At 41.9% G+C, this 15,990-nt stretch overlaps 1 protein-coding gene across 3 annotated transcripts in view; it reads right to left on the reverse strand.

The window, feature by feature from the left end:
* LOC126997883 (nuclear pore complex protein Nup214-like) overlaps nt 1–15,990 on the reverse strand; it is a 109,533-nt gene that overhangs the window by 5,713 nt on the left and 87,830 nt on the right. For 2 of the 3 annotated variants that reach the window (XM_050859101.1, XM_050859100.1), the window contains exons 20-21: nt 10,633–10,744; nt 4,738–4,845 (exon numbers count right to left, since the gene is read on the reverse strand). In XM_050859101.1, the coding sequence (XP_050715058.1) occupies nt 4,738–4,845; nt 10,633–10,744 (220 nt within the window). The remainder of the gene's footprint in view (nt 1–4,737; nt 4,846–10,632; nt 10,745–15,990) is intronic. The other variant, XM_050859102.1, reaches the window with a different exon arrangement.

The following is a 15,990-nucleotide window of genomic DNA, read 5'->3' on the forward strand; positions in this document are numbered from 1 at the left end:
TATATATATATATATATATATATATATATATATATATATATATATATATATATATATATATATATATATATATATATATATATATATATATATATATATATATATATATATATATATATATATATATATATATATATATATATATATATATATATATATATATATCCACAGGTTGGAACAAATAAATGCTTTTTCAGTGTTTTCAATACCTTGAGTTTCGCGATCCTCGAGTTTAGCGCTGTATCTTTGGAACGAAGCGAGCACGAAACTCGAGAGGGTACTGTATTCTTGCTTATTGAGCAACTAAACTTAAGTTACCTATATCAATATTATGCCGAGAAATATGAGTGTCCCTAGACCCTTTGTTCACCATCAGAATTTCTTTAACAAACATATTTACCTCAAGTAATGTTCTTAAAGTCATGCTAACCATATAATTTGGCAGATGCTAATCCTGTGTGTGATAACAGTGCCTTATAAGACTTGGTGAATTAACTACTAATTTTAATGTCTGATTTCAATCATCAACAACAACAAATGGCCCAAAGGAGCAGTGATTTCTGTAACACGTAGAAAAATCATCTATGGCGCACTGCACTTTTCACTCTCAGCCAATAAACTGGAAGTAAGGTGCGGGCCACCAGTCAGTAACATGAGTGGGGGCAGTCACGTGATGCACAGACCTGCATTTTTTGCCTAGATCCGAGTCGCTTGGGTACAGTTTGTCTGCCCCCACCCTTAGAATAACATGCTATGCTAATTATTTACTAATAGACGCTTTATTCTAAAAAAATCAGATAACAAAAATATGAAATGGATAATATAAATGATAATAACTACAAGAAGCTATCCAGCTGATAATGGGGTCCTTCACTAAGCTCAACCTGTCATCTGGTGGCCCCATTGGAAACTCTGCCAGATCCAAACCCATGGACCTGTGGGGTCCAGCGAGGCTCAAGTGACATTTTTCTGTACAAACTAGCAACATATCAGAGTTGTAATTTTTTTTTTTGTCACGGCCTACTGCGCCATTAGGCTTTTTCACCAGTGGGGCCTGATGGTCGGCCCAGCCCGTTTTGGTGCAGGTGAATGTTTATAGTGGCGCCATCTTGTTTTGGCTCATACTGCCCCCCCGCAGCTCATCTTTGAGCCTCTCCCTGGAGAGGTAATCTAGAGTCCGGGTTGATAGGTGGTCTTCAGGGCAGCATGTGGGTAGTCTTAGGGCACTCGGCGGTGACTGAAAAATCCCAGCTGTGTGGCAGCCAGGATTCGAACCTGCGTCCCTCCTGGATCTTCCGGACGCAGCGCCGGCACGCTAACCACTCAGCCACCACACTCCGTCACTACAGGTTGAGAATCCCTTATCCGAAATTCCTGGGACTGAAAGTGTTGTGGATTTCAGATTTTTTCCGACTTCCGGAATATTTTTATTAGAATCTAAATAAAATGAAAACTGAAATACAGTAATACCCCCTCCATCGCGGATGTTACGTTCCAGACCTACCCGCAAAATAGAAATACTCTATTTAAGTACACCCTAGGCATGTTTTTATAACTTTTACGATACTTTTAAAAGCATATTAAGGTCTTTATATACACTTTTAAAACAATAGAAACACACCTTACACTGTAGGGAGACACGCAGAACTTAGACAGAACAAGGCGAACAGCTTCTCTCCCTGCGAGATGAGAAGCAGTGAGATGCTTCTAGAACACAACAGCCAATCAGCGGCCGAGAAAACAATACCAATGCTCTGCTTGGCTGAATCAGTACATATGGCCATTCTATAGTGACGCGCAAGATTTAAACTCATAAACAATGCTGCGGAATGCCGCGAAATGGCAAAAATATATGCAATATCAAAATTAATAGGTCTTACAGAAAAATTGCGTAATACCAGGACCGTGAAAACTGAACCGCGATATCACATTTTTTTTTTTTTAAATGTTCGCCTATAGCGCCGGTAGGCTTTCTTCAGGGGCCTGGTGGTCAGCCCAAGCCTGTCATGGCACAGGCAATTTTTTTTTTAGTGGCGCCATTTATTCCTGGCTCATGCTGCTCCTCGGAACTCACGCTTGATTCACTTGGACCGTTTCTTCTAGAGTTCAGGTTGATGGGTGGTCTTCAGGACAGCATGTGGGTAGTCTTAGGCCACTCAACGGTGACGTAGAAATCCCAGGTGGTAGCGTGGGGATTTGAACCCACGTCATCCAGCACGCAGTGAATGCAGGGTCCGCACGCTAACCACTCAGCCACCGCCACTGTAGATGATTATGCACGACAGGGTAGTTCGCTAATTTCAAGATGCTGACTGCTTATTTCTGGATAAAATATGATGCTGATTATTATGGAGGAAGTATTTTTCTCCAGAAATCATTGAATGATTGACTTTTGAATTGCCTTTAGTGCACCCGCCACCACACCCGCAAAATAGCTCACAGAGAGGTTCAACTTGCTTACCATTTCTGTATTTCACTCATCACTCACAAATTTCACAAGTGGACAAACTACAACAAAACCAGGCAAATAAATGTTTTTCCTATTGTGTATTCCCCCAGTGTGCATGCATATTAAACAAGAGCGACTTATTTCTGTGGAGGTATTTCTCACAACACCGACCAGCATATCATGGACTGCCGTTAGCATTAAAAAAAATTTCAGATTTTGGAATTTCAGATAAAAGATTCTCAACCTGTATTATGATTACACCAAAAATTCTGAGTGCTGAACATTATTCATGTCATTACAATGAACACTGTTGGCAAAATGAGAGCATTCAACAATATATCCTACAACGCTCCATCCAGTGATTCACAGACTGCCTCAATGAGGACTCGTGGGTAAATATTTCCTTCATGCAAGAAAAGAAAAGTCAAACAAGTCCAACATGGTGTCATGCTTCCAATTTCTTACAAGTAGTGGTGGAAGGTGTTGAAAATTTTGCCACTCAACATTCCTCTGGCTGGCACGCCACTGCCTACCCGCCAACCTTAGCCAAGCCCAGATTTTATACCTGATTTCTACTTTGGCTCCCAGACTTGACTGGGCATGTCCAAAAATTGCTGGAGCCCAGATTTTGTCCAGAAATCTGATATTTAGGAAATCAAGAGTTGACTATTTTTTTTACCCTCGATACTTTGTTTGTCCATAGCTAATTTCAATCAGTGCAATGCGATCTCTGACAAAATTCCACGCTGAATGCAAGCCCACTGTATATACTGTATTTACATGCAAATGTTAAGTCACAGCTTTTCTGCTTAATAATATGAGAAAATAATAAACAAATGTGTTCAGCATGCACGCAGCCACCTAGTGGATGTTTCCAACACTGAATGTGGGATGGAATCTGAAGTATGGCCAGACATTTGTTTTGATGCCTGGACATGGTCAGCCATATGTCTGACAGCTACCAGACATAGCCGCAACAGATTTTTGGCTCGGATTGCTATTTTGATTCCTGGATATTGTCTGGAAAATCTGATATCCAGGAAATTGAGGGTCGAATGTATTTCCTGGCATGAAAGATGCATTTTTTTCTCTCAAGACTAAAAAAAATTGGCATGCATCTTGGACATGATGTTCTTTTACCTGTATGTGTAACCATGGCCTAGAGGAAGTGTATAGAGCAGATATCATGTTGTTGTTGTTGAAGGGCTGTGATGGTGCAGCAGACCCTACTCACCTTGGCAGTGTACTGTGACAATGAGGAAGTACTTAGGGCAGCTACTGTTATTGTTTTGGTGTTGGTGTTGGTCGTGGTGCGGTAGTTGCTGACTCCAAGCTGTCATTTGTCATGTTTGTGTGGTAATAGAAAAAAATTGTAGTAAATCTGGTAATACTTACAGTATACTTGACTGGTAGTATGAGGTTTGACCACACACTCATAAGTCGTAAATAAACTTCTGGAGCGAGTAGTTCAACTTCCACATGACGTTGTTACAATATCGTGTGCATGTGTATTGCATTGTATATATATATATATATATATATATATATATATATATATATATATATATATATATATATATATATATATATATATATATATAGATATATATATTGCAATATGGTAGACATGTACTACAAGTCATGAAACAACCAATAAAACATCTATATGGGGTGCATTTTTTATGCTGGTGGATCTTCGACACTGACAAATATGCTAATGCAAAGGCTTGCTTGGTTTGAGATATTCCATTTTAACAGTTGCACAACTTAGGCCAGTCTTTCCAGTACTGGGCAGGTTCTGCAACTCAGTGCCTCATACATGATATATGGTGAAAATATTTGAGAGAGAGAGAGAGAGAGAGAGAGAGAGAGAGAGAGACTGTAGTTGCCTATTTTGTGTATTATGTGCCCTATTAGTGAAAACTTTGCTGTGTGTGCCTTGGTATTTCATCTCAAGCAATAACCCCAAGCATGCCACCGCCCCTTGTGGTGAGTCCACTCCCAAGAACTCAAAAGAAAGTGATGAGCCTGGAGGATGAGGTGAAGTTTCTAGGTAGGAATGAGCTATGCTGCTGTTGGTGTACCGTCTAGGGTAAATACACATGCAGCTGATGACTTTACGGCCACCGAGTCACATTAAGCAGAGCAGCAAACATTTGTGGATTCACGGGCCCTGCTCCCTGGGGATCCTAGAGGTTGCAGGGCATCCTGTCACCTGGAGTCGATGAGTTTGAACAGTATAATTCAAAGGACAGAATACAATAGCAGAATTAAGGCTTATTATTTACCTTCCAAAAGTGGTTCCTGCAGCTGCCCCGAAGGCATCCCCTGATGACTGGTTATTACTCTGTTGTGCAACGCTGCCAAAAGTTGGTGTGTTGGTTTGGTTGGCAAAGCTGCAACAATTGAGTGAAATGAGCTTAGTGTCACATGAAGACCGATCTAGCTTAGACACGAGGTGGCGTTAATAAACAAATTTTGAGGAAGAACTTTTCTTTCTGTTTGTTTTTAACGATCAACCTGCTGCACTGGTAGGCTATCTTGATGGGGCTTGCTGGTCAGCCCCAGCCTGTTCGTGGTGCAGGCAACTGTTCATGGTGGCACCATCTTGTCTGGCTCAAGCTGCCCCCCAGAACTCATCTTTGCTCCACTGCAGAGTTTTACTAGAGTTTGGGTTGACAGGCAGTCTTCAGGACAGTATGTGGGTAGCTTTAAACACTCGGCGATGATTGAAAATTGTCAGCTGTAGCTGCGGGTGGGACTTGAACCTGGGTACTCCAGGATAATGCACCCACATGCTGACCACTCAGCCACTGCCTCCCCAGTCAGAATTGATTGATTATTGTGTTTATAGCAGCTCCTGTTTATGCAACTTAGGATGTATCTATTACTGCTTACTATGCATACGACAACTGATAATATATCTATATGAAAACAATTCAGCATCCCCTTAAAAATAATTACAGGTAGTCCTTGAGATACAACGTAGGCAACTTATGACCACTTGCACTTACGACCAGGCCAATAATATTGCTAATATTTGAGTAAGTAATGAATTGACATTTCAAATATCCTGGCAAGGGTAGAGAAGATGTTTGTCTACACACAGTTCCCGCACTCCCTACCCCCTTCCCCCCACCCCGCCGCTGTTCTCACACACTGGCCCAGACGGAATGGGGTAAGGCAAGAGGGGTAAAGCATGGGTGGGCTGGGCCAGTCCACCCATGCTTTCCCCCTCAATTGCCTGTGGAACTCATGCTGTAAGTATTATGCTATAGTCACTAGTCTCTACCAGTTAATAGGCCTACAGTCTGCTATGCAAGCAAACCACTATATCTAGCAGATACCGGATGGGTACCACTCAAGCCTAGCAAGGGCAAGGTGAGTTTATCTAGTTATCTCCAGTGTTCACAAGTCTCAGGTGAGTTCAGTTCACCCATTAGCCTCCACAACTGGGGAGTGAGCCAAACCAGACAATGGATCAGCTGAGTGAATCCCAAATGGTGTCTCACAATAACAGATCACTATGATGTGTCCTTTGTTTCCAAACACTGCCTCCCCCACTCCTGCCAACATATCCCCTTGTGCAACAGCTCGGTGGGGCATTTGGCTAACACTGCCATCTTACCAAAACTTACTTGCTCAATTTCATAATGTTACACAGTGTTGCATGGCTAAAGGGTCAACCAAATGAAGGGCTGGGGCGAGGCAAGCACATGAGGACAGAGGTAAAGTAGGAAACACTGGAACACCTTTCTATCTGCCAGGGGACATTTGAATCATATTTTATTTGATTTTTTGATGTATATTCTGGCTTACAGCAAATTTGACTTACGACCGGCCTGTTGCTCCCGAACAACGTAGTAACTAGAGGACTACCTGTATAATATATGCTTTCTAGGTACAATATTTTTTGAAATATTGAAGAGAGAGTATATATACAGTAAAACCTCTTGGAGTCAACAGTCAGAATCATGGATAAGTCGGCATGGCAACACACACACACACACACACACACACACACACACAAAAAAAAAAAAAAAAAAAAAAAAAAAAAAAATTGAAAACTTCATTTTTTTTATTTTGAACAAATGGAAGATAAGTCAGAAAAATTACTCGTTAGGAATATGCCATCTTTTGGAAATCCACACTCAGCACGGTGGCTTGCCAATTTGACACAAGAAGAAGTCAGAAAAAACACCCTAAAGTTGGTAACATGCTGTCTCTTGAAGACCCAAAGGCCCCTTTCAGATGTATCAATTTTTCAAGGTCCACTGTGGATGGCATAATGTCATGCATTCTAGGGAGTGTGCTGTGAAAGACAAGACATGGCCTGCAGCAGTCTCTCTCTCCTCAGTTGGATATGGGCAATGTACAGTATTGCATTGTATTACAGTAAAACCCCTATTACCCAGCAACTGTGGTGAATCAGAATTGCTGGATAAATGGAAATTCCGGATACTTTTTTTTTTTTTTAACAACAAAGGAAGCAGCTAAAAAAAAAAAAAAAAAAAAAAAAAAAACTAGCCACTGCTCCTCCTTGAGATATGTTTCAGTTCTTCCTGTGATCTCATTCCACTATACATGTTTACACAGGTACTATACACTCAGATATGCATCTCCTGACTACATGTATGCTTGTATGTACTTACCCGAGTACAGAGCACTAAGGGGCACCAGTGTGGCTGGTACTACCAGACCGTCACCAAGGTACCCACAAACAATGGGAGCGCGTGGGTAAACTAAGGCATGATTCACACTGTAGCGATGGTCATGATCAAGTCACAGCCCAATCACATATTGTTACATGCATTTCAATGGCAGCATGTACACTGACAGTAATGGTCATGTCATAGTCCAGTTGTGCTCCAGTAGCAATCCATTCAAAAAATATCTTCATTTGACTGTGACCGGAAAACATGTTTTTTTGCCACTTCTGGAATTTGATGTACCATCTTTGTCACAGGTGAAGTGGAAAACCCACATATATGGAATGATAGATAATTTCATTGTGGACATTTTGACATATAACACTTACATTTGTTGCCCATAGTAAGTTGTGTACTTGTAAATAATGTGAAGTGATTATGTGACAAATGTCTTTTCTCACTTATTAACCCTTTTCTTGCTAAGTGCTCGCAACGAGACTATCCCCTCAGACGTGCTTGGGCACCCCAGCGGGGGAAGGGGATCTCTTTTAACCGCTATATCTCAAAAACTATTCATCACAGCTACAAAACAAAAACACCATTGGAAAGAGGAGGCCAAGATCTGTAAGATTTGGTTATGTAAGCCTCTCCTGCTAATGTACAGGCACGTTCAGGGGGTGTTTTTTGCTGTGAGTGCAACTGGCGCTCGCAGTGAGCTTTTAGCACTACCGGCAAGTGGCTCTAGTGCTCGCTCTTTTAACCTCTGTATCTCAAAAACTATTTATCACAGCTAAAAACAAAAACACCATTGGAAAGAGGAGGCCAAGATCTATATGATTTGGTAAAGTAAGCCTCTCCTGCTAAAGTACAGGCACGTTCAGGGATGTTGCCTGTGAAGACGTACATTTATATGTGTGCGACGGTCAGCTGTAAGGCAACTACTGTAGATCTCTTGATGATGGGGTGCTGGCAGGGCAGTATTGCCAACTGCAAAATTTACAACTATTTGGTCAAAATATCAGTCATGTGATAGGTGAAGCTATGCAAAAATGTCGCTATGTTGGACAACAACATCCACCAGTTGCTCGTCCGTAGATTTTCCACACCGGGCTGACATGATTTTCCACCAAATTTAGTGGAGAACCCATTCAATTGGCAATGCTGTGTTGTGAGAAATATTGTTGGAACACTCATACGCAGGAGATTTGAGTACGGGTGGAGCTCACAGCAAGCGTTTAGCACCACCAGCAAATATGCCTAATGCTCACTGCGAGCGTTTAGCCATGAAAGGGTTAAAAAACGGTCTTTAGATAGATAGATAGGTGATAGCACAATTTGGATCAACAAACTACCTGGGGTTGTTCCAGAAGGTCTATCCTACAACTCTGTCAAGTCAGTCCTTTTCTGTAAGGTATATTGAATCAACCCCCTTATTTGGCCTCGTATGGGAAATAGCTCCTGGACTAGTGGCATTCTTCAGGACACCACCAAGGCATGGTAATAATGTAAAAGGTCTGGTAGCCCTCTAACTAACTGCAGTAGCCTAAAACATCACCACTCTGCCTGCAACTCTACAGAGAGCCTGGAATGTCTTTACCAAACCTAAAGACAACCGAATCCATTGTGTCAGGGATTGGTAAAGCCACACTCTGGTCCCGTTGTGGAGTCAAGGGCAGAGTGACGATGTTATAGGCTAATGTAGTTAGTTAGGAGGATACAAGGTCCTCTAGATTCTTACACATGTCTTGGTCTTTCTTTCTTTACTTTTTTTTTTGAGGCCACATCTTTGCCGAATACTACTTGGTGTTTTTTAATATCCGGCGGCTGGACAGTTGGGGTTTTACTGTACATAGAAGAAAATAATATACACTGCAAGATCTGGATGCTACAAGCTGCATGATGCAGTCCCTGAGTGGTGATGGATGAAGGTAAGTGAACTGAAAATGAAAATGGCATTTTTTTTTTTACAGTAAAGGAAGCAGACCATGAGCAAAATCAAATGAAAACAAAAAAGACCACTCAGCACTGCTATGAAAGAAAGTACATATGAGTGGCCAAAAGAATGGTCAGTTTCAGGTGGAGTGGTGTTCTGATACTCCTTGCTTGAAAGAGGTTGAGTCATAGGCAGACTAAGGAAGACTGGCCCAGAGTTTACCAGTGAAAGGGATGAAAGAATCAAAACGCTGGCTAACTCTTGCATAAGGGATTTGGACAATATACGGATAACCTAGAGTAGAAAGTCATGTGCAGTGGGACTGCAAGGCGTGGGGAGGCAGGCAGTTAGCAAGTTCAGAAGGGCAGTCAGCAAGAATATACTGATAAAAGATAGAGAGGCAACACTGTGGCATGTTGATGAAATGTTCTGCATCACTGCTGCTCATGCAGGGTATCTTTTTTTTTTACACATACAGTCTAATCTGATTCTTCCCTACCCATGTTTCTGACTTTCACTCATAAGCCAGAAAACTCCTGCCTCACAGCTCAGTGTTTTCTGAATGGCCTGGCTATGCCTCATCCTCCATCAATCTCCAGCCACACCTAAGAACGTAGGAGTCTGCAAGAGGCCAGTAGGTAAGCTGTAATAAAACTTAACAATCAAAAACAATTGCCTGGAGGAGGATCAGCTGTCAAGCCTCACCCTTGTATGGATTAGGGCACCAAGCAACAACAGTGACTTTCTGTACCCCATCTCTCATTTTCCTGCCTACTCTTCAACCCCTTCAACCTTTCCATCTTTGCCTTTCTCCTCCCTTCCTCCACTTTGTCAGCCTCTTTCTTCTTTCCTGTTATATTGAAGTGTTCCCAAATATGTATCTGTTCTCTTCTATATATCACTTTCTCTTTCATCTCTTTCTTACCAAGCCTCTGTTTCCTCCTACTCCCTCATTTCCCTTCCTTATTATCCATAGGTCAACACATAAGACTGGCTGGTAACCCTCGCTCAAGTGAAATGAGTTGAATTTTATGTCATTTTTCAAGGGAAGAGCAGTTAATTTGATATTTTCATGGTCTAGGGTAAAGGGAAGGTTACTTTGACTTTGATTTGGACAAATATATATTTGTCTTTGAGCCCATTTTTTATTCATGAATATTATTTAGAGTGGGATTGATTTAGCACTCAGAAAACAGATGAACGGAAGATGAGAGAGAGAGAGAGAGAGAGAGAGAGAGAGAGAGAGAGAGAGAGAGAGAGAGAGAGAGAGAGAGAGAGAGAGAGAGAGAGAGAGAGAGAGAGAGAGAGAGAGAGAGAGAGAGAGAGAGAGAGAGAGAGAGAGAGAGAGAGAGAGAGAGAGAGAGAGAGAGAGAGTGTGCAGCAAGGCAGCACCACTATAAAACACTTGCCTGTGACATTACAGGCCTGACCAGCAGGCCCCATAAAGATAGCCTACTGACACTATAGGCCAAATGAAGAGTGGGGGGGGACTGGGGGAGGAAGGGGAGGCATGCAGTCAGTAAATGAGACCAGCAAATGAATGAGGAAAGTGGGACAGCAAAGAGAAGAAATCTTGTCTTAATTGAAGAAAATGAACATACCCTCCAAAGCCACCGCTGGTGCCGGAGCCTGATGACCCTGCAATGGAGCCAAAGGTAGCACCACCGGAGGAAGCAAAGACACTGAAACCACCACCTGCAGGACTTGTAGGATCTGTAGGACAAAAATGATGAATAAATATACATATGACTGAAGAAGCTGTTTCTGTAAGACAAAGGTTCTCAAACTGGGCATTGTGACCTCTAGGGGCAATGAGATTCTTCTTGAGGTTGCAAGATTTCTAGACTATGAAAATACGTCAGTAAAATTAATCTACGGTAATTTCATAATTTAATCGTGACCAATCTTTTTTTCTTTTTTGATCAATATAAAACAATACAATGGCTATGCTTGCCTAGAGCCCCTGGACCAGGAGTGTCCTACTCAAATCCCTTTGAGGGCCAATTATGCACTTGGCTATGGTCTTGATGGCCATTAAAGATTTGGTAATTACCATATTTGACGGCTTGAGATGCACTTTTTTTTTTACTTTAAAAAAATGTCCCAGAAAATCACTTTGCATCTTATAAGGTCAAGGTTCAACTTTGGGTTACTGGCTAGTGATGTTTTAGTGCTGCAGTGGCAATTAAAACTGTAAACCCCTCTGCAAACATAAACAAGATGGGGATCACTTCTACACCAATAACAGTAATAGTGTATAACAGTAGTACTTACCACTACTTCATATAAAATAACACCAGTAAGGAAGAAAATCAAGTGACAACACTTAACCATGCTTGCACCTTAACAAACTAGCGGACGGTTGTACAGGTAACTCTCGAGTGTAGTAAGCTTCAAGGCAATGCATAAAAACGAAAGGCACAAAAAAAACAAAAGCGGTGAAAAATTGCCTTTAAATACCGTAACTTTGACTGCCTAAAACTTTAATAGATAATATCATTTGACAATAAAAAAAAACAGTGAACAGACTAATCCCTTAAAAATAACTTACCAAGTATACATTTTCCAAATAAGCCTTCACTGTTTTTTAAGAATAGTATATTAAACGGGAAACTGCACGACGCACATAAAATTCAATTTATGCACGCAAAAAAAAAAAAAAAAAAAAAAAAAACTTTCCCAATATATATTAAGTCTCCTTTGACAATTATAGAAAATTTAATGCCAAACACAATGAAATAAGAAAATTGCATGAAAAGTAAAGCAGCAGTATCAATTCAAAGAGTAATAACTTATATGAGAGAAAAATGTACTTTTTGCTGCGTCATTAGAATCTTCCAGCGGCATATTCAAGGTCCCTCAGCATCTTGCTGTTTCGCATATCTGGCCTTTTCAAGGATATTATTTGCATGGACCACAGCACTCTTGGTTGTATTAGCATACCTGATATATGTTGCCTAAGTAAAATGTTTCATGCTCAACAGACACTACTTTACTTGTGCCAACATACCCTACCCCAAGGATCATCATTGCATAAATCATTAAGCAAGTCAAAGGATAAAAGTTAATTTCCTTCACTTGTGCACTTTTCTGTGTGTCTAGTATTACGTGCCCACACTCACAGTTCACACAGATAGATGTGTTAATCTGGTGGTGAATAAACTTTACTTCCACGCAATCACTAAAGCACACTCCACACACCATGTTTTTTACAATGTCTTTCACATTTTGTTCTTCAATCAATACACGGAGTCATGGTGTTGCTTCTTTTTGGCCTCATAAGGAAGCACAGTAGACCGACACTTCTCTGAACTCATGGAAAAAGGTGGGAAGGCTGGGAGGGGTGGTGTCACACTGCCTCCACCCACGTGTTCCTTACATGTCATGGCTGCTTTCCTTGCGATTTCTGCATGCTTGCGGCACAGAGCAACATTCATTTTTGGTCTAAGCATGCCGACGGCTCTGGTTGATCACGGATGGAACAATAACAGTGGTGGAAAACATTCGATTGGTGGAATACAGAGACACAAAAATGCCACGCCCCTCACTCCCCCATGTAGACCAAGGCCACTAACCCACCCCGGCCTCCCTCCCGCTTCCCTACGCAGCACCAGGGAAAGATGCCAAGTACAGCATACCTTTCAACCAAAAAAATTCATTAAAAAATCAGGAAATAAGCTAGTAGAACACTGATAACTGCATCGTGTTGTTCGGAGAGCAGTTTAAATGACCGGCGTAAACATGCCACGCCCCCGGCCCTTTAATCGTTAAAAACCTATTTAGAAGTTAGATATCTCTTTCATACTTGGAGAAAATGTTGCCAAAGCTATACTCGATTTTTCAGTGCGGTTAACTCAATTCTCAATTTTGGCTATACTCGATTTTTCAGTGCGGTTAACTCAATTCTCAATTTTGGCTATACTCGATTTTTCAGTGCGGTTAACTCAATTCTCAATTTTGGCTATACTCGATTTTTCAGTGCGGTTAACTCAATTCTCAATTTTGGTCGATGTTTCACTCAAAAATACGATACTCATCCCTGAAGACTTGCTTTATTGCATCAAAAAAGGACGCACTGTTTGGTGAGGGTCACAAAGTGTCCACAATTTTGGAGTGCATATCATTTAATGCAAATTATTCAATAATAAATGCTTCTTTCTATTCATATATGAAACGGATAATATAAATGATTTTTTTTAAATCAAAGGATGTGGCTCAAGGGCAACAAAGAGTACACACACACACACACACACACACACACACACACACACACACACAAAAAAAAAAAAAAAAAAAAAAGGGCCTGCTACTCGCCGCTCCCACACAAGTAAAAAGTAGCCAAAAGAGGTCAATTTTGGGTGGAGAGGTGTCTTTATACACTTTTTGAAAGAGGTCAAGTCACAGGCAGGGGGAAATTCAGACAAAGGAAGACTGTTCCAGAGTTTACCTGTGAAGGGGATGAAAGAATGGAGATGCTGGTTAACTCTTGCATAAGGGGTTCGGACAGTATAGGGATGAGCATGAGTAGAAAGTCGTGTGCAGCGGGGCCGCGTGATGGGGGGAGGCATGCAGTTAGCAAGTTCAGAAGAGCAATCAGCATGAAAATATCGATAGAAGATAGAAAGAGAAGCAACATGGCGGCGAAATTTAAGAGGTAGAAGGCTGTCAGTAAGAGGAGGAGAGCTGATGACCCAAAGAGCCTTAGGCCGTAGCCACACAGGGAGCGAGAAAGCTAGCGAGAGTGGCAAGGCGAGTTTCTGTGGCCACACGAAAAGCGAGGCGAGGCGATGGTTGTCATGGCAACGCGGCCCGCAGGGCAGTATAGCCTAACAAGTTACACACCCCTCGCCCCATCCGAGTCGGCATGCACGAGGGATGAGGTGAAAAGTTTTTATAAATAGTTCCGTGCTTCACTTATTTGGCGTTTTATGAAAATCTGTATACACCATCGTGTTCAGGAGGCTTTTCTCTATAAGATGGAAATATTTATTTTAGTGTTCATTTCATAGCCGCTGCAAATGGTAGTTATATGTAAAATATGTTAAACACATAATGGAGTGATTATTTAACTTCGTCATTATGTGTTTAGTTTTATTGAGTTTTCACAAACATATTCGAGTTTTGCAATCACTGCACCATCTAACGGTGTTAAGCAAAATGTCCAAACTAGTGTATGAGTTGAGTTACAGCAAATAATGTAGAAGCATGTCTGTGACATCACTCCTTCTGACTGAACGATCTCGCACGAGAAAAGCGAGAAAAGTTAATCGTCAACTCTCCTCGCTTTCTCGCTTCTCATCTCGGTTTCTCGCCATTACCTGCTCGCTGCCAGTGTGGCCACCTCCATTGGTTATCATGTATTGAAGTTTTTCGCTCTCGCTCTCGCCCGCTTTCTCGCTCCCTATGTGGCTGTGGCCTAAGACTCCACTCTGTCCAGAAAAGCTGTGTGAGTGGAGCCCCCCACATGTAAGATGCATACTCCATACAAGGGCAGACAAGGCCCCTATATGTGGAAAGCATCTGTGCAGGGGAGAAGAACTGGCGGAGACGATACAGAACGCCCAACCTCGAGGAAGCTGATTTAGTAAGAGAGGAGATGTGAAGTTTCCAGTTGAGATTTTGAGCTAAGGATAGACCGAGGATATTTAGTGTTGAAGAAGGTGATAGCTGGTGTTGTCGAAGAATAGGGGATAGGTGTTTGGAAGACTATGTCGAGTTGATAGGTGGGCAAACTGGGTTTTTGAAGCATTGAAGGACACAAGGTTCCTTTTACCCCAATCGGAAATGATAGCAAGGTCTGAGGTTAAGCGTTCTGCAGCCTCCAGTCTGGAGTCTTGTAATGCCTGTTGAGAGGGTCTTCTGTTGAAAGAAGCTGAATAATGCAGAGTGGAGTCATTAGTGTATGAGTGGACAGGACAGTCTGTTATGGAAAGATCATTGATGAATAACAGGAAGAGAGTGGGTGATAGGACAGAGCCCTGTGGAACACCAGTGTTGATAGGTTTAGGGGAAGAACAGTGACCGTCTACCACAGCAGAGATAGAACGTCCAGAAAGGAAACTGGAGATAAAGGAACAGAGAGAGGGATAGAATCCAAAAGAGGGCAGTTTAGAAAGCAAAGACTTGTGCCAGACTCTATCGAAAGCTTTCGATATGTCTAGCGCAACTGAGAAAGTTTCACCGAAACAGCTGAGAGAGGATGACCAAGAGTCAGTTAAGAGAGCAAGATCACCAGTAGAAAGCCCCTTGCGGAACCCATACTGGCGATCAGATAGAAGGTCAGAAGTGCATAGGTGCTTTTGAATCTTCCGGTTAAGGATTGATTCAAAAGCTTTAGACAGGCAGGAAAGTAGTGCTATAGGGCGGTAGTTTGAGGGATTGGATCGGTCACCCTTCTTAGGCACAGGCTGTATGAAGGCATACTTCCAGCAGGAAGGAAAGGTAGATGTTGACAGGCTGAGGCAAAAGAGTTTGACCAGGCAGGGTGTCAGCATGGAGGCATAGTTTTTAAGGACAATTGGAGGCACTCCATCAGGTCCATAAGCCTTCTGAGAGTTGAGGCCAGAGAGGGCATAGAAAACATCATTTGGAAGAATCTTAATAACAGGCATAAAAGAGTCAGAGGGGGGATGAGTAGGAGGAATATGCCCAGAATCGTCCAGAGTGGAGTTGTTACAGAAAGTTTGAGAGAAGAGTTCAGCCTTAGAGATACACGAGATGGCGGTGCTGCTGTCAGGGTTAAGGAGGAGGGAAAGATGAAGAAGTGAAATTGGAGGAGATATTTTTGGCTAGGTGCCAGAAGTCACAGGAAGAATTAGAAAAAGCAAGGTTTTGGCATTTTCTATTTATGAAAGATGTTTTGGTAAGTCAAGTCGAAGAATAGATTTGGTATGATTCCGGGCTGAAATATAAAGATCATGATTAGCAGGAGTGCGATGGCTCTGGTACCTTTTGTGAGC

This window comes from Eriocheir sinensis, chromosome 13 (assembly GCF_024679095.1).
Source record: "Eriocheir sinensis breed Jianghai 21 chromosome 13, ASM2467909v1, whole genome shotgun sequence".
Lineage (NCBI taxonomy): Eukaryota > Metazoa > Arthropoda > Malacostraca > Decapoda > Varunidae > Eriocheir > Eriocheir sinensis.